This window comes from Carcharodon carcharias, chromosome 7 (genome assembly GCF_017639515.1).
Source record: "Carcharodon carcharias isolate sCarCar2 chromosome 7, sCarCar2.pri, whole genome shotgun sequence".
In the NCBI taxonomy this organism is placed as follows: Eukaryota; Metazoa; Chordata; class Chondrichthyes; order Lamniformes; family Lamnidae; genus Carcharodon; species Carcharodon carcharias.
In genome coordinates, this window is record NC_054473.1 from 71,936,672 (window position 1) to 71,963,236 (window position 26,565).

Below are 26,565 nucleotides of genomic sequence, written 5' to 3' on the forward strand. Positions count from 1 at the left end.
TATATCCACCACTCTTGTGGCAGTGTTCCAGATCATTACCACTTGCTGTGTAAAAACATTCCTCTGTATAGTTCTGCTCTCATCTGTTACCTAAAATCTTAAATCCATGCACTCCCCCAGTCCATGTACTGTCAGCTAATGGGAATAGCTTTTCTTTGTCTACCTTATCGAAGCCTGACATAATCTTGCACGCCTCTAGCCCCCCTCAATCTCCAAGGAGAACAACTCCAACTTTTCCAACCTATTCTTGCAGCTATAAACCAGCTATCACTGGAAACATTCTGGTAAACCACCTCTGCACCCTCAAGGAACTTCACATCCATCCGAAAGTGTGGCGACCAGAACTGGATGTGATACTCTAGTTAGGGTCTAAACAGACCTTTAAGGCTCAATAACTTCCCTGCTACTGTATTCACTACCTTTATTTATGAAGGCCAGGACTCCATATGCTTTGCTAACTTCTCTCTTGATATATTCTGCTCCTTTAAAAATGATGCAAATGCACCCCCAGGTCCCTCTTTCCCTGTACTTTTTTTTTTATTTGTGCAACTTAAGTCTATATAGCCTCTCCCCATCCCTTCTGTCAAAATGCAGCACCTCACACTTCTCTGTAAATTCCATCTGCTTCTTGTTTGCCCATCCTGCTAGCCTATGCCCTGTTACAGGCAATTTGTATAGTCCTCACTGCCTATCATACCTCCAAGTTTGGTATTATTGGTTAATTTTGACATTTTACTTTGTATTACAAGGTACTAATAATTTATCTTGCAACAAAAGCAGAGGTCCTAGCACTAACCCTTGGGGAACACCACTGTCTACCACCCTCCAGTCCAAGAAACAGCCAACCACTATGACTCACTGCTTTCTGTCCCTAAGCCAATATTTTTATCAAATGGGACACTGACACTCCTATTCCATAAGCCTCAATATTGTTAACCAGCTTTTTATGTGGTACCTTGTCAAAAAGCTTTAAAAGCCATTTAAACAACATCCATTTCATTCCATTCATTAACCTTCATTGTTACTTCATCAAAAATTTCAATTACATTAGTAAAACATGATCTTCCTATTACAAATCCGTGTTGGCTCTCTTTTATTAACTCAATCCTCTCTAAGTGCCTGCTGCCTCTTTCCATGATAAAGGATTCCAAAACCTTACCCACCGCTGATGTTAGACTGACTGGCCTGGAGTTGCTATGCCTATCCTTACATCCTTATTGAATAAGGATGTCACATTTGCCATACTCCTGTCCTCGGGTACCTCACCCGCATCTGGAGATGCATGAAAGATTAAAGCAACCCTTCCATTATCTCCACCCCATTTCCTTTAACAACCTGAGATGCAAGCCACCTGGACCAGGTGACATAAGCATAGCCAGCTTTAACAGTACCACTTCCTTTCCAATTTTCACACTATCCATTGCTTTCACCATCTCTGCTTCTCCCAATACTTCAGATTTCTCACCCTCAGTAAACACCAACACAAAGAACTCTTAGGTATTCTAGCCTTGGCCTCCCTCTCTAAGCATATATCATCCCCTTTGTCCCAAATAGGGCCACTCCACCAGTTAGTCCACCACTTAGTTATTAATTACATGTTGGTAGAAGATTTTTGGGTTCCCTTTTCTGTTGACTGTCATTCCATTCTCATACTCTCTCTTTGCTGGTCTTCATTTAACTCTTCACCTCCCCTCTCAACCAAGTTTATTGACATGGTGTCACTTGAAGAACTCACCTGACATGCACCATTAACTTGGGGCATTAAAAGAAATTCTCATCTCAGCTCTGGTTTTGTGACCTCTGATTGCCTTCTCTCACTGGAAACAATTTTAGATAGAATCATAGAGTGTTTACAGCACAGAAAGAGGCCACTTGGCCCATTGTGTCAGCACCAGCCAAAAAACAAGCTACCCAGCCTTTTCCCTTCTGTATTTTTCAAAACCCTTCATGATTTTGAACTCTAACAAATCTCCCCTTTTGTAAGGAGAACAACTCCATTTGGTGAGAACCCAGCTTCTCCAGTCTCTCCCTCATCCTCAGTAATATCGTAGTAAAATTCAACATCTTCTCCAAACCTTGACAGCCTTCCTAAAATGTGGTGCTCAGAATTGGACAATATTCTAGCTGGGTCCTAATCAATAAAAGTTTAGCATAACCACACTGCTTTAATACTTCACTCCTCCAATAACAAAGCCAGAAATCACATCTGCTTTTTTGTAAAACAGCCTTCTCAATTTGTCCTGCCACTTTCAAAGATTTGTGTGCAACTGCTCTTACATCCCATTATAGTGCAGCATTTAATTTATATTGCTTTTACTCACTCTTCCTGCAACACTTCACACTTCTCTGCCTTAAATTTCTGCCCATTTGACCATTCTATATCTTCCTGAAGTTTATGATCCTCCTCATTGTTTACTGCATTTCTAAGTTTTGAGTCATCTACAAACATTGTAATGATGGCTGGTATCCAAAGGTCCAGGTCAATAGCATGTATGAAAAAGAACAGTGGCCCTAATGTTGACTCAAGGGAGATACCACTGTATACTCTATGCTTTCTGCCTCATACCAAAATTTGTATTTATGTTGCTACAGTTCCTTTAATCTCATGGGGTTCAGTTTTGCTAACTTTATCAAACATCTTTGAAAGTTCATAAATACAAAGTCAACTGCACTATCCTCAACAACACTGTTACTTTATCAAAGAACACAATTAAGTTCGTCGAACAAAATTTGCCTGCAACAAATCTCTGCCTCCTGTCATTTGTGAACCCAGGTTTTTCCAAGTGACAATTCATTTTATCTCAGATATTGTCTCAAAGTTTCCCGATCACTGTATTTGGTTGACTGGCCAGTAAAGGCTGTCTTTTCTCCCCTCCCCTTTTCTCGAATGAGGCTAGAATATTTCCAACCCTCTGGTGCCACCTACAAAGAGGATTTGAAAATTGTGGGCACAGCCTCTGCACACTCCACCCATATTTCCTCCTAACCTAGGATGCACCCCATCCGGACTGTGTTCTGCTTCGAGCGCTGCCAACCTATTAAGTGTTTCTATCTATTTTTATCTTAAAAAAACTTCTCTACTGCCTCAAACTTTAGTGTAACATGGTAGCATCCTCTTCTTCAGTGAAGACAGATGCTGTCATGACTATGCATCCTATGTGACACGGCCTACTTCAGACAGAGGCACTTTAAAGGAAAAGATATAGTTAATCTCCTGTGTTTTGGAGATAATGGAAAATGATTACCATCTCAGCCAAAACCACCTCCTGTTGAGTTATATCCCAGACTGTGAACATGAACGGAGTTGAAAAGAAAACAGATCTGGGTGATGGACATGTTTGTTTTTTTCCATTCCAGGGATACACAAGGAAAGGGGTTTAAAAAAGCCAACATCAACTCTAATTGTGTGTGCTAGTCTGGTGTTCTATTCTGATGTGCATGTGCTATGAAAGTCACAGCTGAAGGACACCAACTGGGCATCTCTGTACTAGCAGGTTAAAAAAAAGTCTCTCTCTTGGACTGCTGGAAGCAAGTCACAAATCAGCAAAGCGACAGTCAAAAAGGAAACAAGACAACTCCTTTCAACTAACCTGCAGAACCAAGAATCGCCACACCAACTGCTCAACTGCCAAAGTCAGCGATACCGGAACCGCACCAACTTAACAACTGCAACATTTTGCCACCTACTCCTCACAGACAAGCCAAAGGACTGATTTGTATATCTTTAACTTTTATTTTTGGACTCAATTTCTCATTTATAATTTGTGCATATGTGTGTTGCATTCTTATTTTTTCTCGTGTTTAGTGACTAATAAACTCATTCTTTCACTTCAGTCAGCCTGGTTATATCGCTCCTTTTAAAATAAATATATTTGGAGTGGGAAAAGGTATTCATGAGGGAAGGGATACTTTTTAAATTAACCTTGTTGCAACCAACCAAGGGGGTTGAATAAAGAAAAGGAGTCAGTTCATACCTCCTCACCTGGGAGCATAGCAATTTGGGGTACCTCGTCCAGGGTCATAAATTGGGAGAACCTCACCCGGGGCTGGTCGTAACAACACAAAACAGTCATTTTGCACCTTGGGCATGAAAGGAGAGGAGTAGGGGCGCCTTCTACCTGACACAATGTCCCAGTAGTCTTTCTTTGTACTCTTTTGAAAATCAAATAAGCAAATAAACAAATAATCAAATGATCAATCCCTTTTAAAGAGGTACTACACCTTTACTGTAACGAAAACAAAAATATCAAATGAAACTTATCAAATTAGAATTTCATTACGAAGGGGTAATGATGCACTCCAGCCCTAAATTTAATTAACAGCAGCTATCATAGTGGGATTTGAACCTGCGTCCCCAAAGCATTATCCCTGGCCTCTGGATAATGAGTCCAGCATGACATCACCATGATGCCAACATCAAAAGGCACCAGTCTTTCTTTACATGTGCTCAAAGTGCTTAATCAATCAATGCCCTTCACCTGTGTGCCTTTAACCTTGATAATGCAATTAACAGGCCGTTAACAGTCCATCCTCCATCCCTACACTTCTATTTTCATAATTTTCTGTCACCATTCCAGGTTCAAACAGCTATTTCTTGCTCAGTTCACAGCTACCACTTGTGCCTCTCTTTGCAGTCTCTCAATGAAGGCATCATTGATCTGCCCACAAAGCATGTCCACTGGAATTAATCCCAACATCCTTTCTGCCACACTATCCCCTCGAACTTTGGCAGCAAATCAACAATTATCAACTCTCTCATTTTCCCCCAGAATGCCCTTCATCTTGTGAGCAAGGTCGTGACCATGCATGATTATGGTCAATGAAGGTTTTGACTGAATCTTAGCTGACTAGTGGCAACACCTTGGCCATTAAATGAAGCTTCCCCATCTGACTATACTTTTTACTATCCGCCCACATCACCTAATCTCACCTTGGTCTCTCCCCTACCCCTGTGCTAACTTCTATTCCTTCAAGCATCTCTCTACATTCCACACTTCTCACCTCTCTCAAGGAGTCTTTGTTGTCTAGCATGTCTGCCCCAAACTCATCCCAAATTTCTCACCAGGATATCCTCACTCAGGCTCTGTAGAGAGATGGCCCATCATTGACGACTTCAATCTCCATCACAACTCACCTTACCTTCTCCTGTAATCTCACTGCTGCCCTATCCTTCAGAAATCCTTTCGCTCCATATAAATTCTCCAATCCACATTAAATCCCATGAGTTCTCCATCTCAAATAGTCCCACTACTCCCAAAGTCCAGACCAACAATCGTCCCTCTCAATGAAGACACAAAGAACTTGAGACATATCTATATTTTGTAATCCATCCCTTGGTCTGACTCTGGCTTCTTCTGCATCCCTCTTGTGCCTTTTACTCCACTTACAACTGGGGACAATGTGAGCATGGCCTGAATGATTCATTCTATATACAAAAAATGCAGGGCTTGGTACAAGTGATAAATCTTAACTTTGAAGGAGTTCATCTCACATTAAATAAAGGTCACCGATAGACAAAAGACTATGCCTTCAGCCAGCTATTTACTGTTCCCTAGTGTTCCCACCCCAAGCCCATCCACCTCTCTTTCAGCCTTTAAAAGTCTTGCTTAAAATCCACCTCTCTGACCAAGTACTTGGTGGTTCCTCCTAACAGCCTCCTCTTTGGTTTTGTCATTTTTTTTTAAAGTCACATCCCTGCTAAGGATGTCTTTCTAAAGGGACAGTACAAATGAAAGTTCTTGTTGATTCTATCTCTCATTACTTGCTCTGGTGTTTACGGCAATTTTCATATACCCAGTCTAAACATAAGGAACTGAAAGTGGCATCTTTATTCATTGCCACGTATAGTCTAGTGTGCCCAGGGTTAACACTTGGCTTCCAATCCTGGAAAATTGCTTTCTGGAAAAGGTATGGAATGCCCCACCTGGATTCCATCATCTCTGAAAGCAATTTGTATAGAATAAAAAAAAACTTTAGTTAGATTTACTTACAGTTAAAGTAATACAGATGTTAAAGGGCACAGCAAGGTGCTAAAAGACTACAATAATCTGTACGACTGTTCTGGCTGTCTAACTAAGCTAGAAAATTAAGTCTTAATCACTTGTGGCCACTGTCAACAAGCTCTTTGTCTATTTAATGTGAGATGAAATTCTTCAAAGTTAAGATTTAGCACATGTAAGGCCTGCATTTATTGTATATAGACTTTATCCAACTCAGGCCATGCTCTCTCTGTCCCCAGTTGCAAGTACAAGTATGTGCTGACAAATAGCAATCACACTTCATTTATCACAACTTACAGTTTACTTTTCATTCAAATCTATCACAGTGACTTCACTTAAGAGTACATCCTTGGTTGTGGAAGCACTTTGGGGCACCCTGAGGTTGTGAAACGTGCTTACATAAATGCAAGTTCTTTCTTTTTATTTCCCAAAGCGTTATAATTTTAAAAAAAATCTCCAAAGTAGCTGATTTCCAAACACAGGCCTTTTTCCTATTAACAATCACTTGTGACCTTCCATTTTTGAAAGTTGGATTTCTTTCAGGAAACAACATTTTGGGATGTAATGCATGTGTAATTTGAGACATGACATGCCAAGCATGGCATACTTGGCAACAGCAGGTGACTTTGGATCTATGGCTCCTAATGCTCCACCCTAGTTAAGGGTGGGGGAGTTTCCTCATGTCTGGGTCTGTTGTGGACTAATGAATGGAGTTTGATTGCAATGTTTAGTTAGTAACTCTATCATTCTATCACTGGACTACCAGGATGGTAAAACGAGAGGGATCTCAATCTTTCGGATCCAGCAATTCCGATATTCTTATTTTGAATCCAAATAGGGGAAGTCAGATTCTGTTTCAATGCAGGCTATCTTTTTTGAGGGAAAAAATGAAATAAAATCAGGAATCTTGTAATTCCACACCATAAATGATCACAGTTTTAATTCTGCTGGTTGTTTGTGATGATAAAAATTAATTGAAAACTTTGTAATTAGCTTTAAAACTAATACCTCTAACAGGATGGGGAAATAAGCAAGGCAATAAAGGACACTACACGAACAATTAGGTTGTTAAGTTTAAATATTTGCAGACACACCACTCAAAGAACTGCATCACTAGAAAGCCACAAACTCTTGCCACTTTGGTATGCTGAAAATCACCTACCGATGACCGGGATTCTTGACAATCTTCTTGGTAATCTGGGTTGGCCTGGAAAACACATGACATAGCATCAGGTACTGAGGAAAGCTACACAGAAAGACAACAGGGAAATAAAAGAAACACTCACATCGCCAACCTCAGCAGCCAAGTAGTTTCCAGTGGCCAAGTGTTTGAACCGGAAGAGGCTATTCCAGTGTCCAGCTCCCCCACGACAAGGGTCATGTTGAACTACCTGCAATGCAATAAAGACACATAGGACTTGATTCTTGTCCATCTCTTTTGCACTCCTTCACTTACACCCTTACAAAGCAAACACAGGAAGATCAGATCACATTCCCAGTTCCATTTGGGTGCAGTTGGCCTTGTGTTTCCGAAAGGTATTCAGATCTACATGATAACAGCCACTACACTTCAAAAGTGCTTCCTTGGCAGCCAAGCACTTTGGGACAACCTGAGATTATGAAAGGTGCTATGTAAATGCAAGTTCTTTCTGAAGAATTTTAATATTTCTGTAAAATTTCACACTTCCCTAAATTCAAGAACCTGATATTAAGGTCAACTAATAACGTAGCTATTTTGTAATGGACCAGGATAGCACAGACAGGAAAGATACAGGCAACCTCACAGCGTTTCTTCTCCTTTTTCACTTTAGAGTTTTTAAAAACAGTAAAAATATTCAACAGCCCCTCTCTGACACTGGTGTAAGCAGGAAGATTTACAAACCGAGATCATTTGAAGCGAGAGACTTTTTTTTTTGCCTTGCTTTCAATATCGTATGTTTATGTCCATTCACCAGACTATTTTAAACAGCCAATTAATCAGAAATGGCACTTCACAATTCAGTATTGTGAGCTTTAACTGTGCTGAAAGTTCACCAGATGAGATTTGTCAGACCATCACAGCAGTTGTTTCATCCAAGGCCACAGTAGCATTAACTCGCTGTGTGTTAATAGGATCCAAGCCGGTTGGCGAAGCCGAAACCAAGACAGAGCTTTTCTTTATTGAATGAGTTTATTGACTTATTCAGTTTCACAGCTCTCCTCCCACTCAACCCAGTGTCCCAGCAATCACCTTTGTGCTCAAAGACAATTAATACCCATCACCTGTAAGTCTTAACCTTAACAGTATGACTGATGTGACATTAACAAATCTTAATGTAACTGACAAGGCATTAATGCCATGTAGGCATAACCAGACCCCTACTTCACCCCAGTAGCTAACTTAATATTTCATGGCTGTAAAACCAAGATGTGGCTGTACTCAAAAAAAATCAATTGAACTAAACACTAGATTGCATTCAATTATAAAAATTGTGGCAATTCCTATTTACATGTGGATTAAACTTCCAAACAGATGCTTGACATGATGTTCAGTACATTTATTTTAAGCTGCAGCTCATGAAACAAGGTTATGGGGAAGCTCTGTCCAACTACAATAATGTACAAGAAGCCAAAACAGTACATATCCCTACATCATAACAATGACGAAACTTCAAATATAAGTCATTGGTCGTGAAGAACTTTACGACAGCAAGGATGAGAATGATGCAATATAAATTAGTTTTTTTTTATTGGATCTACACTGAGCGCCAATGTGCAAAGAGGCCGAGAACTGTGAACCAGAAAAACTCGATCCTTCAGCTTTTCACAGGTTAGCAATTCTCTTGCTAGGATATGGGAGCTGGATTTTGTACTGTAAACACATTTAGCTGATTCATGAATGCCAAATCTGACCGAAGAAAGCACAAGCCAAAGACAATGTCACAATTTTCAATCCCATGAGGATATTTTTCAGATGCAAATACCACCTTTCTAAAGCTACGAGTTTAGTTCTTGTACAAAGGGGCGTACCTCAACCTCCCACAAGGCTTTGGAGCTGGTTGCTGATGTAGCAGACTGTCGACCAGTGGTTCGGAGGAATACATACTGCTTTTTCCGGTATTCATCGCAGGTCAGAAACTTCTCCTGTTCTGCATGAAACAGTCTCACCACATCACCCTTCATGAGAGAAAAGAAAATTATTACCATTAATATCTTGCCAGTTTGTTCCCTTAGTTGTTGCACAGGAGACTGGCATGGGATATTCTTAACCAGAGGTTGTATCTTTTAGGGGACTCATCGGACAGCAAAGCATGCAAATACACTTGGCATTGTGATACTGAGTCGTAAGGACTGGGGAAACCTGTATTAGGGAGTAAACCATAGCTCCATGGATAGTATTCTAGCCCATGAGTCAGGAGTCATGAGTTCAAATCCCACTCCAGAGGCTTGAGCACAAAACCTAGCCTTACTACTGGTGAAGTAGTTAAGAGAATGTTGCATTGTGCAAAGTGCCATCTCATGGAAGGAGATGTTAAACTACCTGGGCTCTCAAGTAGACAAAAGACCTGATGACATACTTCAAAACAAAAAAAGAGCAGGGATGTCCTCTTACTGTCCCTCAACAGCACCGCAAATAAAACTCATCTTTTCTCATTGCTGCCCATGGGGTCTTGCTGTGTGCAATTTAGCTGTTGTGTTCTTACAATGATAACGTTGATTACACTTCACAAGGACTTAGATACAAATTAGGAGCAGGCGTAGGCCATTTGGCCCTCGAGCCGGCTCCACCATTCAATAAGATCATGGCTGATCAGATTGTGGCCTAAATTCCACATCCCTCCTGTCCCCGATAGGTTCTTCACCAACACAGGAGGGTGGTATCAAGAGTTATTTACCTCTGCCTTAAAAATATTCAATGACCCTTCCTCTACCGTTTTTTGGGAAGGGTCTTCTGATAGGCATTATATAATCAACACTAGTGCCCAGCTTCAGGACAAAAAAATTAGCTACCAGTGCTCCTGCTCACCTATTTAGAAACCACTACTGGAAGGAGAGCCCAAATGGTGGGGAAGGGTCAGGTTTGGCTGCAATACCACTGTGCCAAAACACTTTGTCAAACTGCATCATCAGGGACAGCACACGAAATATGGCCACTTGAGCACATGCTGGACAGCCGCTAGTACCTGAGGAACTAAACACTAGGATAAGCCTGCCTTTCAGGCGAGAAGGGAAAAGTTAATCCAGGCAATCCTCAAAGCTTTTGAAAATGCACAGCATGAATGCTTTTGATCAATTCCAAACACATTGTAAGCACTGAAAATCAACTCACCCCTTTCAAAATGTCTTCCTTATTATCACTCCATTTCATGAAAAGAACAATCTTCCAACTTGTGTTGCAATTCACAGAGTTAACCTGGAACAAACAGCACATAAAATCATCTTGATTAAAGAAACAGGCCAAAATGTGTTTTGTCATAACTTCAATAAAATGGAGTATATTTGATGAGTACCTGCAAAAAACTACTTTGAAATACCATAAGATTGTTAGAAAACTGAAATGGTCAATATACAAGTCTTTGTTGGTGGATCAAGTGAGATTGTCTGAGTATTGAACACTCTAGGGGTTTTGGAAATTTTAAACATTCATGTTTAAAAAGAGTCACACTAATAGAGGGTACATCATTGTTTCTCCCAATTAGCCTTTAAATTCCCGTCAGTGAATTTGGCTAAAATAGAAATCTTATATTTTAAGTGTAAGTGATGTGGTCTGTCAAAGGCATAAATAGTGATTTTTGTGGGTGTTCTCCTGAACTCCTGCCATAACCAGTGAAAGCCACAAAGAAACAGCACATTTGTGTTTCCGACAAAATTCTGAAGTTCTGACAATCAGGAGAATTTCCATGGAGGTTACTGGTGATAATCTATTTGTGGTAGAGCTGGTGAAAAATCAGCATCAGCTTTGTAACCCTAAAGTACAACTCTGAAAATAGAACGCTTCTCAGTATCTTAAAAATGCCCGAAGAACATTTTATGTTTGCCTCAGAGTGACGATGGAAGAATGGACCAATAAAGCAGACTTTATTGCTATTGCGTGGCCACCCACATGCTTTTATTCATTAATATTCAATGGAAGACAAGCTCCATTAGTGCTGCATGAATCTCTTCCACTGCTAACTGCAGTTTGGCTTCATGGCATCAATTGCAGAAGTTCAAGGCAGAACTGTAAAAGTATTAAAACTGTAATGGGTGCAGAATCTCACACCATCAATCTTCATTAACCACTCAGCTCAGTTAATTTTACTCCAACCAAGCCATTCACATATAGAGCCACATACATTGGGAATACAGAGACATTTCCTGAACATGACTGCAGCATCATAGATCAGTTCATCTACACTTCAGTGCAGCTGATGAAAGAATTAGCTGTCAGCACCGGGTCTGACATTAAAGCACTTCAAACTGTACCATTAGTGTCTGCTTGGCTCAATTAGTAGCAGTCTTAATGCACAAGCCAGATGGTTGTAGGCTCAATCCTCACTCCAGGGCTTCAGCATATAATCTCAGCCAACATTCCAGTGCAGTACCGATGCTGCGGTACATCAGAGTTGTCTTTCTTTGAATAATGCATTAAATCATCCTGTCATTCTGGGGATTTGAGTGGAGATTAAGCATCGTGTGAAGAACAGTCCAGGGCATCCAGGAATAAATTCCTCCCTTAATCCTCATCATTAAAACACATGAACTGTCCATTTACCTCTTGACTATTTGTTGCATCTTGCTCAGCACAAAATACCTAACATATTTGCATAAATAACAGACTTGAAAAGTAATGCGCTGTAAGCAAAGTATTTTGTCGTGATAAACCACTACATAAAAGGAAAAGTTATTTTCTGACCTCTTTACATCCAGGATTGTCGACCAGTTCACAATTGCTGGCATGAAGCGGCTGTCCGGCATTGACTGGGTTCAACACCACTTTGTCTCCAATCACAACCTTAAGAATTAAAGACCATTTAAGGCACTGAATACATGTTTCTCTCATTGCCCCACAGCACTTATATTATTAAATAATAAAGCTTAAATCAGGCTCTTCAGACACACAACTAGATCACCATATCAAAAAGAGATAACTAATTTACATGCCGCTGCTGAATCTCAAGTCTGGTTTATATTTCAGTTTGCCCATTTTCTCCTCTCTGCCCCTATAGATGTTAACTCCTTGTTTGAATCCAGTTCTCAAGAGTTCAATGCCCTCCGTCACCTTGTCCAAGTGGCCATTATTCATGGTGAGATGTTAATATGTTGACAGGCTATTGGAAATGGCAACTTGACAACTAAGCATGACTCTCTTCTCCCATAAAGGCACATACTCTTCTAACAAGGGCTACTGACATCAGTCAGGAGTGAGAACTCCTTTTATAAATGACACTCAGGATAAGTGTTGCACACTTATCACTATAATGTCCAGAGAGTGATCAGCTAGATGAGGAATCTAACCCAGAAACTTCCTGAACTAACCATTTGAGTTGGGAGGGGAAGAGAGCAAGCAGAGGATCTTACGACTAGTTGAAATATAGTTTACAGGTTCCATAAAAACTACAGTACAGGAGGCAGCCATTTGACTAGCTGGGCCCATCAGCTGGCTATTTGAAAGAGCAGCCCCGCTTTTTGCGCATAACCCTGAACATTCCTCATTTTCAACTCCAACTCCCTTTTAAATTATTTATGGACTCAGCTTCCACCATCCTTTTAGATATTACTCAGTGAAAATAAATCTCATCTCCCTTCAGGTCTTTTGCCAATGATTTTGAATCTATGACTTTTAGTTACTGTTCCACTCGCCAGAGGGAATGCATTTTCTCCATCTATTCCATCTAAACCTCTCATCATCTTTAAAATGACAAGGTGACCATTCAACCTTCTCTATCGCAAGGACAGCAGTCCTAACTTCAAAGCTAAAGAGAAAGCATACAATGCGGCGAAGAGCAGTGGGAAACCAGGGGATTGGGAAGCCTACAAAGACCAACAGAGGACAACTAAAAAAAAAATAAGGAGGGAGAAGATTAAATATGAGGGTAAACTAGCCAGTAATATAAAAGAAGATTAAAAGAGTGTTTTTAGATATATAAAATGTAAGAGAGAAGCAAAAATGGACATTGGGCTGCTGGAAAATGATGCTGGAGAAGTAGTAGTGGGGAACAAAGAAATGGCAGAGGAACTGAATAGGTACTCTGCATCAGTCTTCACAGTGGAAGACACGAGTAACATCCCCAAAGTTCAAGAGAGTCGGGGGGGCGGAGGTGGGTATGTTGGCCATTACCAAGGAGAAGGTGCTAGGAAAACTGAAAGGTCTAAAGGTAGATAAATCACCTGGACCAGATGGATTACACCCCAGAGGTCTGAAGGAAATTGCTGAAGAGATAGTGGAGGCGTTAGTGATGATCTTTCAGGAATCACTGGAGTCAGGGAGGGTCCCAGAGGACTGGAAAATCACTAATGTAACCCCCTGTTTAAGAAAGGGATGAGGCAAAAGATGGGAAATTACAGGCCGATTAGCCTGACCTCGGTCGTTGGTAAGATTTGAGAGTCCATTATTAAAGATGAGATTTCAGAATACTTGGAAGTGCATGGTAAAATAGAGCAAAGTCAGCATGGTTTCATCAAGAGGAGGTCCTGCCTGAGAAATCTCTTAGAATTCTTTGAGAAGGTAACGAGTTAATTAGACAAAGGAGAGCCAATGGATGTTATCTACTTGGACTTCCAGAAGGCCTTTGACAAGGTGCCACACAGGAGGATGCTCAGTAAGATAAGAGCCCATGGTGTTGGAGGCAAGGTACTAGCATGAATAGAAGATTGGCTGTCTGGCAGGAGGCAGAGAGTGGGGATAGGGAGTCCTTCTCAGGATGGTGGCCGGTGACTAGTGGAGCTCCGCAGGGGTCAGTGTTGGGACCACAACTTTTCACTTTATACATTAATGATCTAGATGAAGGAACTGAGGGCATTCTGGATAAGTTTGCAGATCATACAAAGATAGGTGGAGGGACAGGTAGTATTGAGGAGGCAGGGAGGCTGCAGAAGGATTTGGACAGATTAGGAGAATGGGCAAAGAAGTGGCCGATGGAATACAACGTGGGGAAGTGTGAGGTCATGCACTTTGGTAGGAAAAATAGAGGCATAGACTATTTTCTAAATGGGGAGAGAATTCAGAAATCTGAAGTGCAAAGGGACTTGGGAGTTCTAGTCCAGGATTCTCTTAAGGTTAACTTGCAGGTTGAGTTGGTAGTTAGGAAGGCAAATGCAATGTTGGCATTTATTTTGAGAGGACTAGAATATAAAGCAGAGGTGTGCTGCTGAAGCTTTATAAGGCTCTGGTCAGACCACATTTAGAATATTGAGAGCAATTTTGGGCCCCGTATCTCAGGAAGGATGTGCTGGCCCTGGAGAGGGTCCAGAGGAGGTTCACATGAACGATCCCAGGAATGAAAGGCTTAACACATGAGAAACGTTTGAGGACTCTGGGTCTATACTCGATGAAGTTTAGAAGGATGAGGGGGGGATCTGATTGAAACTTACAGAATACTGAAAGGCCTGGATAGAGTGGATGTGGGGAAGATGTTTCCTTTACTAGGAGAGACTAGGACCTGAGTGCATAGCCTCAGAGTAAAGGGAAGACCTTTTAGAACAGGGATGAGGAGAAAGTTCTTTAGCCAGAGAGTGGTAAATCTATGGAATTCATTGCCACAGAAGGCAGTGGAGGCCAGGTCATTGAGTGTATTTAAGACCGAGATAGATAGGTTCTTGATTGGTAAGGGAATCAAAGGTTATGGGGAGAAGACGGGAGAATGGGATTGAGAAACTTCTCAGCCATGATTGAATGGTAGAGCAGACTTGATGGGCCGAATGGCCTAATTTCTGCTCCTATATCTTTTGGTCTTATTTATGGTCTTTTCCAATAGAAGTCCCTCATCCTTGGTAACACCCAGTATAACACTTTTGTACCTTAATGCCTCTGCATCTTGACTTAAGTGTGGTGCCCAGAATTGTCCACAATACTCAATAAGTATTGATCAGTAAGTTCGCAGATGACACGAAAATTGGTGGGGTGGTAAATAGCGAGGAGGATAGCCTTAGATTACAGGAGGATATAGACCGGCTGGTCAGATAGGCTGATCAACGGCAAAGTGAATTTAATTCAGATAAGTGTGATGTGATGCACTGAGGCAGGGCAAACCAGGCATGGGAATGCACAATGAATGGTAGGGCCCTGGGAAGTACCGAGGATCAAAGGGACCTTGGTGTGCATATCCACCGGTCCCTTAAGGTAGCGGGGCAGGTAGATAAGGCGGTTAAGAAGGCATATGGGATACTTGCTTTTATTAGCCAAGGCATAGGGTATAAGATCAGGGTAAGATGCTGGAACTAGATAAAACACTGGTTAGGCCACAGCTAGAGCATTGCATGCAGTTCTGGAATCCACATTATAGGAAGGATGTGATTGCACTGGAGAGAGTGCAGAGAAGATTCACCAGGATGTTGCCTGGGCTGGAGAGTTTTAGTTATGAGGAGAGATTGGATAGACTGGGGTTATTTTCCCTGGAGCAGAGGAGGTTGTGGGGAGACGTGATTGAGGTGTACAAAATTATGAGGGGCATAGATAGAGTAGACAGGAAGGAACGTTTCCCCTTGGTGGAGCGATCAATAACCAGGGGGCATAGGTTTAAGGTAAGGGGCATGAAGGTTAGAGGGGTGCAAGGAAGAATATTTTCACCCAGAAGGTGGTGGGAATTTGAAACTCATTGCCTAAAAGGGTGGTAGAGGCAGAAACCCTCATAACATTTAAGTATTTGGATGTGCACTTGCGATGCAGTGACATACAAGGCTATGGGCCCAGTGCTGGAAAATGGGATTAGAATAGTTAGGTACTTGTTTGACTGGCGCAGACTCGATGGGGCCGAAGGGCCTTTTTCTGTGCTGTAGACCTCACCATTGATTTATAAAATCTCAGCACAATCTCTTAGCTTTTATATTCTATTCCTCTATTTATCAGCCCAGGTGCTTTTTCAACCACTTTATCAACCTTTCAGGATTTGTGTTTGAACACCAAGGTCTTTCTGCTCACCTATACTTTACTATAAATGGCACATTTATGAATACTGTCTTTCGATGAGGCCTCCTATGCCCTTTCCTTCACCTTTTCCACATGGAACTCCATCTGCTATGCTTCTTCCCATTTCATCATTTTGTCTAAATCACCTTGAAGTTGATAACATTCCTCACCATGAGTCACTACTGTTCCAAGCTTTGTATCATCTTTATAACGCTGCTCTTCACATTCAAGTCTAGGTAGCTTTGAAAAACTACAAAGAGTAATGGACATAAAAGTGACTCTTTAGGAACAGCACTGCAAACCACAGCCCAGTCTGAAAAACGTCCTTTGACCACCACCCTTGGTATCCATACCACTTACCCTTGAACATCTCTTCCTGGGCCTCCTTGCCTGGCATTTTATCAAATGCCTTCTGAAAGTGGACTCAATCAAGTTAGTCTGACGTGATTTGCCTTTCCTCATGCTGGCTCTCCTTGATTAACCCATGCCTTTTCAAATGAAAGTCTATTTTGTCCCCAAAAATGGTTTTCAACCATTTCCCCACCAGAATAGTAGGCTGACTTGTTTCCTGTTTTCTCCCTTGCCACTTCCTCGAGCAATGGCAGAATATTTGCAACCTTCCAGTCCTCCAGCAGATCATCTAATGAAGAATGAAATATTGGGCCAATGCGCTTGCTGTTTCTATCTTTGCTTCCATCAGCAAGGATGCATTTGGGCCAGGTGACTTTCCAAATTCCAATAATACTAATCTTTTTAGTACATTTTCCGTATCTATCGCTAGCTGGCCGTAATTTCCATCTCCTCTTTTAGTGGAACCTTCACATCACCTGTTTCTGATGCAAAACATTCATTCAACACTATCGCCATGCACTCTGCCTCGACATGAAGACTTCCCTTTGGGTCTTTAATAGACCCAACATTTTCCCTAACTAGCCACTTATACTTTATTTATAATCGGTTTTAGAATTCAAGTTAATGTTGCCACAAATCTTCTCATAACCTCTCTTTGCCTCCCATATTAACTTTTTCAATTGCCTCCTGTATTTTCCATAATTTTCCTAATTATTAACTGAATCTTGCTCTTGACATTTGTGACAAGCTTCTTTTTCCGGTTTTATTTTATCTTTTATTTCCATTGTCATCCCAGGATTATTAGCTTTGGCTCTGCCTTTTACCTTCAAGGAAAATGTTTGCATTAAATACTCTCCATTGCCCTGTTACTTCATTACCCTGAAATTCCCTTTCCAATCTGCCTGTACTATGACCTTCAGAAATCATTGAAATTAACTCTTTCCTATGGGAACATTTTTAACTTCTATATTTTCTGATCTCTTTCCATAATGACTCTAAAGTGAATGATGTTGTGGTCATTGTTAACTACATGATCTCCTACTGTAACACATTCTGTTCTCTTCCCCGAACTGCATTCAACATTGCTTCCTTCCCTGTTGGACTGGGGACGTATTGAACAAGTTAGTTCGCCAGTACACATCAGAAATCCTTCTGTTTCTTCTCTACCCCAAGCACTATGTCTACATTTGAAAAATGAAAGTCTCCTACTATTAGAATGCTATTTTTGTTACACACCTTCCAAAGTTGCCACAGATTTGCTCAACCATTTCGAGCTCACTGTTCGGAACTCTTTTTTTAAAAAAAGAAAAAAGCTCCCAGCAATGCAACAGCTTCCTCTTCTATTACCCAATTCAAGTTTAAAATTAGACTTCAGTCCTCGAAACATGGAACTGCCACAATCCTTACTGTTTTTCCTTCTCACTCATTTCTAAACGCTTGGCAATCAGGTACATTAAGAATCTATTTCTTGTCTTCTTTAAGCATGTGTCTTTTTATTCTTCCATAGGATGTGGGCATCTCTAGCAAAATCAGCATTTGTTCCCCAGCCTCAATAGCAGTTGAGTCAACCAAACTGCTGTTGATCTGGAATTACACATGGGCAGGTAAGGATAGCAGATTTCCTCCTTTGAAGGGCATCAGTGGACAACAATCGATGATAGCTTCATGGTCAACATTAGTGAGGCTCGCTTTCAATTCCAGACATTTATTAACTGAATTTAAATTCCACCAGCTGCCATGGTAGGATTTGAACCTGTAACCCCAGAGCATTCCATGGGCCTCCAGATTACTCCTCCAGTGACATTACCACTGTGCCACCATCTGCCTGTAATTTAATCTAACAATGTGGTGATTCTATTTACTAATTTACACCTGCAACTCACCAACCTCATTAGTTGGCTCGAGACCCTATTTTCCTCAATTTAGCTCCTGCAGTTATTGGGATATTTTGAATTTTATTGCTGTTCATCTCTCTGTCCTCTGGTCTTATTTCTGCTCCTCTGCTATTTTTGGTTTCCCCCTCTCTGCCAAATTAGTTTTAACCCTGATACTAGTTAATCTCTCAGTGAGAGCACTGCTACCAGTTCAGTGCAACCATTTTGTACAGGTGCCCTCTCCCCCCAGAGTCATTCCCAATTCCACAAGATTATGAAACCCTCTCTCCTGGTCCATTTTGCATTTACTTGCACTATCTTATTGCTTCTATGCTCACCTGTCATTGGGGCTTGTCCTCAGGTTATGACTTTTAAGGTCTACTTTTTTTTTTAAAAAAAATCTTCTTTCTAGCTTCTACCCCTAACTATTGAATTCCCTATGATTACAGCAGTTTAACTTTTTCTTCTAAGTGCAAGCACATCTCTGGTGGTGCCAACCTTCTGCATTCCTCCAAAGGAGACATCACACTCCCCTTATTCCAAACTGAGAACTGATCAGTGAGTAACACTGGCTTGGGGGATTCCTGCATTATCTGTGTCTTCCTCCTACTGTGTCTAGAGGACACCCATCTCCTCATCTCTTGCACTCTGTAGCTGTGGGATAACCACATCCTGGAACTGATATTTAAAGAAACTCTCAGGCTCTCTGCAGTGACCCCAGCCACTCCTCTGACTCTGAAACCAGGAGCTTGGGCTCGAACAACTGGCAGCATTTGTTGCACACACAAAGTGCCCTGGAGTTCCCGCATGGAACAGGATGCACATGCAGTGGGTGCCTGCTAATCTGCCCTCGTAGTCAAGGCACTGACCTCTAAAACCATTGAGACCCTGAATATTAACTACTTGGCACTGCATTTCAAAAATCTAAGGAACTGATGCTCAAAACACTGACCTACAGCTCCAAGAAATTGACCTTTGAAAGACTGAGAAATTAAAATTGTAAACAGTTAATTAAAGGCGCTGGAAATTTGTTCAGTCTAAAACACAATGGAAAACTAGCATCAGTGAAAAATGAACAACTTATTCAAACAAATTAATAGAGTAACACTTGGCTGTTATCCACCATCCATCCATTCCATCTGTGGCACTGGCAATACCTTTGAGCTTCTTTCTCAGTGTTTTGTTTCAGCTCAAGCTCTGACCATCACTCTATTTTTGCCCTTACTCTGAATGAGGGTTACTATCTTACCAATCACCAATACTTTCTCAAGGTCAACTACGGATGGACAATAAATGCTGGCTGTTCTAGTGACACTCAAATCCCAAGAATGAATTCAAAAAATTGTAGCAATGTCATGAGCAGACAACGGAAATGTCTCCACATTGCATAACTGTTCCTACATCCGCTCCTATTTCTCATCTACATGCTGCCCTGTCCTACCTCAGCACCCACCCCTCCTGAATCTTCCATTGTTGCTAAATTATTAGACTGCTTGTCTGGCATCCAGTACTGCTTGTGCAAACATTTCTTCCAATTAAATATTGGAAAGACTGAAGCCATTGCTTTCAATCCCTGCTCCCAACATATTTCCCCAGCTACCAACTCCATCCCTCTCCCTGGAAACAGTCTGAGATCAAACCAGACTGTTCACAACCTTGGTGTCACATTTGATCCAGAGATGAGCTTCCCAATCTCATATTAGTGCCACCACTACGGCCACCCATTTTAACCTCGGTAATGTCACCCGACTTCACCTCATCTCAGCTCAGCCCAATTGCTGAAACTGTCATCCATGCCTTGATTACCTCTAGACTCGATTATTCCAATAATTTCCTGGCTGGTCTCCCACATTATAGGCTCCATAAATTTGAGGACATCCAAATCTCTGCTGCTCGTGTTTTAATTCTGAGCAAGTCTATACCCCTATAACCGTCGACCTGCATCGTCTCCTAGTCAAACAACATCTTGGCTTGAAAATTTTCATCCGCATGACCTCACCCCTCCCTACCTCTGCAATCTCCTCCAGCCCTACAACCCTCGAGATACTTGTGCTCCTCTAATTCTGGCCTCTTCTGCGTTGCTGATTTTAATCACTCCAGCACTGGCAATGATGCCTTGAGATGTCTTGGCCCCAAGCCCTGGAATTCCCTCTGTAAACCTCTCATATTCTCTACCTCTCTTTGTCCCTTTAAGACATTCCTTAAAACCTACTTCTTTGACCAAATATCTCCTTATGTGGTTCGGTGTCATACTTGTTTGTCCTGTGAAGTCCCTTGGGATGTTTCATTACATTAAAGTTGCTATATCAATAAGTTGCTTTTGTCAAAATAATCTTATTCCTTAGTGGTTTAACCCAGTGTCATTCGCCATTCCACCCCAAGTAACCCAAGTCTTACTTCACTTACACTGTCACCTATGGACCGCAGCTTGTAGAATGGTTGTATGTAAAACCAGGAGCCTTCATTGCCAGCAGCATCTAGTGTGACCCTCATGGCATTCTTCTCCAACAGTGCTGGCAGTCTCTTGTTTACAGTCAGGTATTTATTGCTTTTCAGATGCAGCAGCTACAGAATCATGAGATCATGTTAGTCACCAGAGGTAATACATACCACACACCACACACACTATATTGATGCAAAACAGTGTAACATGATGTTGCTCCAAATCAGTGTGCACTTTGGAAAGGGGGAAGGAAGTTAGGCTTATAAGAAAAATAAGATCCTGAGGGGTATTGACAGGGTCAACGTGGAAAGGATGTTTCCTCTTGTGGACGAATCTAGTACAAGGGGACAATGTTTAAAAATAAAGGGTCGTCTATTTAAGATAGAGGGGAGGGGAAATTTTCTCCGAGGATTGGGAGCCTTTGGAACTGTTCCTCAAAAGGCAGTAGAAGCAGGATCTTTGAATATTTTTTTTAAGGCTATTGGGGGTAGGCGGGAATGTGGAGTTACGGTTACAAGCAGATCAGCCATGATTTTATTGAATGGCAGAGCAGGTGCAAGGGGCCGAGTGGCCTACTCCTGCTCCTTGTATGTTCTCCAACTGTAGATTTTTGAAACCAATTCCACATCGCTATGGTGATTACATTTAATGCTCTACTGCCATGTGAATCAGAATAAGCACGTGCCTCTGATGTATTAAAATTGCAGTTCAAAGTACCACAGGAAGCAAACGTAGATGTCAAATGATGGCGACCGGCCAAGGTATGCCTTGCGCAGGTTGGAGACTGGTCAGCACAGAGGCCAACAGCATGGGTGCTTGGCCTGCAGAGACCTGGTCATAGGCTGTCGACGCTTAGACAATTGGAGCTTTCAAGATTGAGATGGACAGATTTTTGTTGTCCAAGGATACCAGGAGAACGTCAAAAAGGTGGGTAAATGGAGCGGAGCTACAGATTATCTATGACCGGATCAAATGGCAGAGCAGGTTGGAAGGGCTGAATGGCCTTCTCTTGTTTCAGTGTCGATGAGGGGCAGCAAAACTAAAATAGCAACTTCTGCACATGGCACAAACCCAGTTACACTCTTTCTGACAAGTGTCAACAATCCATCAAAATAAAAACAGAAGGCTAACGGAATCGCTTCTTTCTGAAATAGATCTGAACAATACAAGAATGCACTAACCACAATAGCAGAGCTCAACTTTTTTGCGCGTGAGAGGGGGGTAACACGTGAGAGAGATTTCACTCAAGTATACATAAATGACTGACTGGTATATGACAGGGATATTAACCAAGAGCATGAGATAATGAGGGCAATAGAGCTTATTTACTCTGCTCCATCATATACAAAGAAGTTCTTTACACCAAGTCAATCATTTATATTCGTCTGAGTAAACTCTCTAAAAAGAGGCTTTTCCAGAGTGACTTCTGACAAAGGATTCCTTGCCAAGCCATTTTTTTTTAGGCAGCATTTACAACACAACGTGGTATCAGGTGAAAAGTAGTTGCACTTGGTGGCCCCATTGCAGCATAAATCCAGGGTCAGGAGTCGTACCCGATTCCCAGTATGAATCGTGATTTGCTGCAGAGTCCAATTTGGCATTTACACGACGAGTTTGAGACAAAGTGAAATTATGTCCCTCCATCACTATAGCTGCCATCTAAATGCAGACTTAAATGCTGATTAAACACTTTCATAAAAATGCACACAGTCACCAATTGAGCTTCAACAATTCCCACATGATACTTCAGATTCTGATGAAAGTTTTAATGTTTCAGATTTATTCCCCCTTTCCCCTTTCAAATATTAGCGGCCTTCTGTGTATTTCCGGTGTTTTGTTTCAGATCCCCACAATGTTGCTCACTTTAATCCACTACTTTAAATGTAGCTATCATGTGTAAAATTGTCTGCAAAATTACTTCCATTTTAAAAGCAGCACCCACGAAACAATGCAACCTTACCCATCAGACATTAGGATTGACATTGTTATTCTGTACCACACTTGCCTGAATAACATTGCCGTATTGAATAATCGTTCCAAGTAGCTTCCTGTTTTCAGATTCGTTTTGCTTCTTTTCCAGGTCTGAAGCATGCTGTGGAGAGAGTTTGGAAACATCAGTACCATCTCTGGTCTTCAATTTAGCACAACAGCACACTTTACTTCTACACACTAGACAATGATTTGCCTGTTACAATAGACCATCACATAACAACAGTTTCACGCAGAAGATCCTTTGGTCCATCTAGCCCTAACTACAAGTATTCTCTCTCCTCTGTGCCCTGGCCAATATTTAATCTTCACCCACCACCTCTAAAACAGATTATCTGGTTATCAACACACTGGTGCTTGTGGGAGCTTGCTGTGCACAAATTAGCTGCTCTATTTCCAACATTACCACAGTGACCAATCTTCAAAAGCACTTCATTACACAGTGCTACAGTGCTAGACAGCCAGTGTCCTGGGGTCACATAAAGCTTAATGTAAATGCAAATTCATTCCTTATATCCAGTTTTAAAGTTTGTTTTTTAAAAACATGATTATAGTGCACTGCATTTTCAAAGGGGTGGTCAGAACCAGATTTAGGTAGGCAAAAATCAAAACTTAGTTTCAATGTGAAGCAACCATTCATTTTGGGAAATAGATGTATTCAAACCCAGTGTTCAATATTCATGGAGTCAAGATACCCCCAAACCAATGTACAGCAGCCATTTCCCACACCATAAAAACTGTGTCATATCCAGAGAGTAACTCAGTCAAAGGGCAACAAGTTGCATATAAACAAGCCATCAATGGCACAATGGCCTCCGAGTAAAAGGTCTTGCATTTATATAGCAGCTATCAGGACCGCCTGGTGTCTGAAAGCACTTTGTAGCCAATGTCACTGGCTGCCGTGTTTCCTAAATTGCAACAATTTTCACACAGGAAACGCTCACTAATAACAATGTAATAATGACCAGATAATCTGTTTTTGTGATATTGATTGAGAAATAAATATTGGTCAGGACACCAGGGATAGCTCTCCTGCTCCTCTTCAAAATAGTGCTATGGCTTCTTTTATGTCCAACTTGAGAGGGAAGACAGGACCTTGGTTTAACATCTCAACTGAAAGACTACACCTCTAACAGTGCAGCGTTCCCTCAGAACTGCACTGAGTGTGAGCCTTGATTTTTGCATTCAAGCCCTGGACTGGGACATGAACTCTGACCTCTGACCCATAAACCTCTGACTCAGAGGTGCGAGTGCGACCCACTGAGCCTCAGCTGACACAAGGCCAACATTTGGGAGAAGGCTTGAGTGCAGGGATTAACATTCAAATCCAGCAAGAACATCGTGGAGATGTTGCATCAAAACACAACTTCAGGTTTGTGCAATGTTTGCCAAAAATTTTTAAAAGCTGAAAAAAAGTCAGAGCACTAATGGTTTCCATTTCTTTTAGAGATTTGTGTGTGTGTAATTGACTATTCTGTGTGCAGTTTTTTTTAAAAAAAGGATTTTTTATTTTATTTTAAACTGACCAGCTCTAAGAAACATTTCCATAGTTTGAAGTTTGCTCTCTGGAGACTCAACGCTTCTCACTGAAAATCAACAGTCATGTGATCTTTGGAAAACTGGTAGCTTTCAGTGTCTGAACTAATTAGCCAAGAGAAGAGAAAGCAAACCTTGCATTTCTATTAAGCCTTTCATTGCTCAGGACACCCAAAGGGCGCTACATGCAATGAAGCACTTGTGACATGTAGTCACTGTTGCATTTTTCAGGAGACAGCTAACTTGCACACAGCGTGGTCTAACAAACAGCAATGAGATAATGACCAGATAATCTTAGTTTTAGTGTTAATAGAAGCAGAAAATGCTGGAAAAACTCAGCAGGTCTGGCAGCATCTGCAGACAGAAACAGATTTAACGTTTCAAGTTCATATGACTTCTTTAGAGCTTAGTTTTAGTGAAGTTGGTTGAAGGATAAATATTGGCCAGGGCACCAGGAGAACTCCTCCGCTTTTCTATTAGCGACATGCAAACTTCTACATCCATCCACGGCAACAGGAGGGATTTGCTAAGCAAAATGCGTCATCTGAAAGATGACACCCGAGTACTTGGTATTGCACAGAAGTGTCAATCTAGATCAAGTGCTCAAGGCTCTGGATTGGGGCTTGAACTACCTTTGGATTCAGAAGTGTGGGAGCTTCCGCTGAGCCAAGACTTGTTGGTTGATTATTATTTTTCCACTTGTGACTGTGTTCTCTCCTTGGTCTATCATTACATCCACAATTCACATTTGTTTGCTATTGAAGTTCGCTCAGCGTTGAGTAGCAAGGGAAAGTGTGATAGGAACCATGTTGAAGGTGTCAAAAATCCCTCCACATTGGTTCTTGTTGTGGCTGCTGACATGGGATTGAATGTATTCTCTTTCTGCATAGTCACTTCAATATTGTTTATTACAGGCATGAGAACTGCCTTCAACTTTCCCCTTATTAAAGCGTAAACCCAGCGTAAAGCTGCACCAGATGTAGCGGAAATCTAGACCAATACAGTTGGCAACAAACGCAAAACAGGATGCAACAGAGCATCTATTAATATATTCAAAGGTTTGCATGTTGCACACACTTCCTGTAAAAATCATAATTTAGTACGTCCTCTGGCTCACCATGAGTAATGCCACAGGGGACTCCCCTAGTATATAATATTTTAAAAATTCTTGCGCAGGTCATGGGCATCGCTAGCTTGGCCAGCATTAATGCCCATCTCTAATTACCCTTGAGAAGGGGGTGGTAAGCTGCCGCCTTGAACTGTTTCAGTCCCCGTGATGTAGCTATACACACAGCACTGTTAAGAATGGAGTTCCACGATTTTGACCCACTGAGTGAAAAACAGCAATATAATTCCAAGTCAGGATGATCGGAGACTTGGAGGGGGGCTTGCAGGTGGTGTCGTCCCTATGCATCTGCTACCCTTGTCCTTCTAGGTGGTAGAAGTCGTGGATTTGGAAGGTGATGTCGAAGGAGCCTTGCTGAGTTGCTGTAGTGCGTCTTGTAGATGGCCTATACTGCTGTCACTTGGTGTCAGTGGTGGTGGGAGTGAATGTTTAAGGTGGCAGGTGGGATGCAAATCTAGTGGGCTGCTTTGTCCTGGATGGTGTCAAGCTTGAGTGTTGTTGAGCTGCACTCATCCAGACAAGTGGAGAGTATCCCAACACACTCCTGACTTGTGCCTTGTAGATAGTAGACATGCTTCGCGGAGTCAGGAAGTGAGTTACCCGCCACAGGATTCCTAGCCTCTGACCTGCTCTTGTAGCCGCAGTACTTATTTGGTTGGTCCAGTTCAGTTTCTGGTCAATGGTAACTCCCAGGATGTTGATGGTGGGGGATTCAGCAATGGAAATGTCATTGAATGTCAATGTTGAATTCTCTCTTGTTTAGGATGATCATTGTCCAGCACTTACCTGGCACAAATGTAACTTATCAGCTCAAGTCTGAATGCTGTCCAAGTCTTGCTGTATACGGACATGGGCTGCTTCAGTATCTGAGTCGTGAATGGTGCTGAATATTGCGCAATGATAGCAAACATCCACACTTCTGACCTCATGATGGAGGGAAGGGCATTGATGAAGCAGCTGAATACAGTTGGGCCCAGGACACTACCCCGAGGGACTCCTGAAGTGATGTACTGGGACTGAAATGACTGAACTTCAGCAGCTACAACCATCTTCCATTTGTGCTAGATATGACTCCAACCAGTGGAGTCTTCTCTGAATCCAACTGACTGCTGTTTTGCTAGGACTCCTTGATGCCACATTTAGTCAAACGCTGCCTTGAT

General features: G+C 41.7%; 1 protein-coding gene across 7 annotated transcripts in view; it reads right to left on the bottom strand.

The window, feature by feature from the left end:
- itpr1b (inositol 1,4,5-trisphosphate receptor, type 1b) overlaps positions 1-26,565 on the bottom strand; it is a 492,964-nt gene that overhangs the window by 323,790 nt on the left and 142,609 nt on the right. For all 7 annotated transcript variants that reach the window (XM_041191125.1, XM_041191131.1, XM_041191128.1 and 4 more), the window contains 7 exons: positions 22,760-22,846; positions 20,718-20,876; positions 11,875-11,973; positions 10,309-10,392; positions 9,009-9,155; positions 7,286-7,390; positions 7,162-7,206 (listed from right to left, as the gene is read on the bottom strand). In XM_041191125.1, the coding sequence (XP_041047059.1) occupies positions 7,162-7,206; positions 7,286-7,390; positions 9,009-9,155; positions 10,309-10,392; positions 11,875-11,973; positions 20,718-20,876; positions 22,760-22,846 (726 nt within the window). The remainder of the gene's footprint in view (positions 1-7,161; positions 7,207-7,285; positions 7,391-9,008; positions 9,156-10,308; positions 10,393-11,874; positions 11,974-20,717; positions 20,877-22,759; positions 22,847-26,565) is intronic.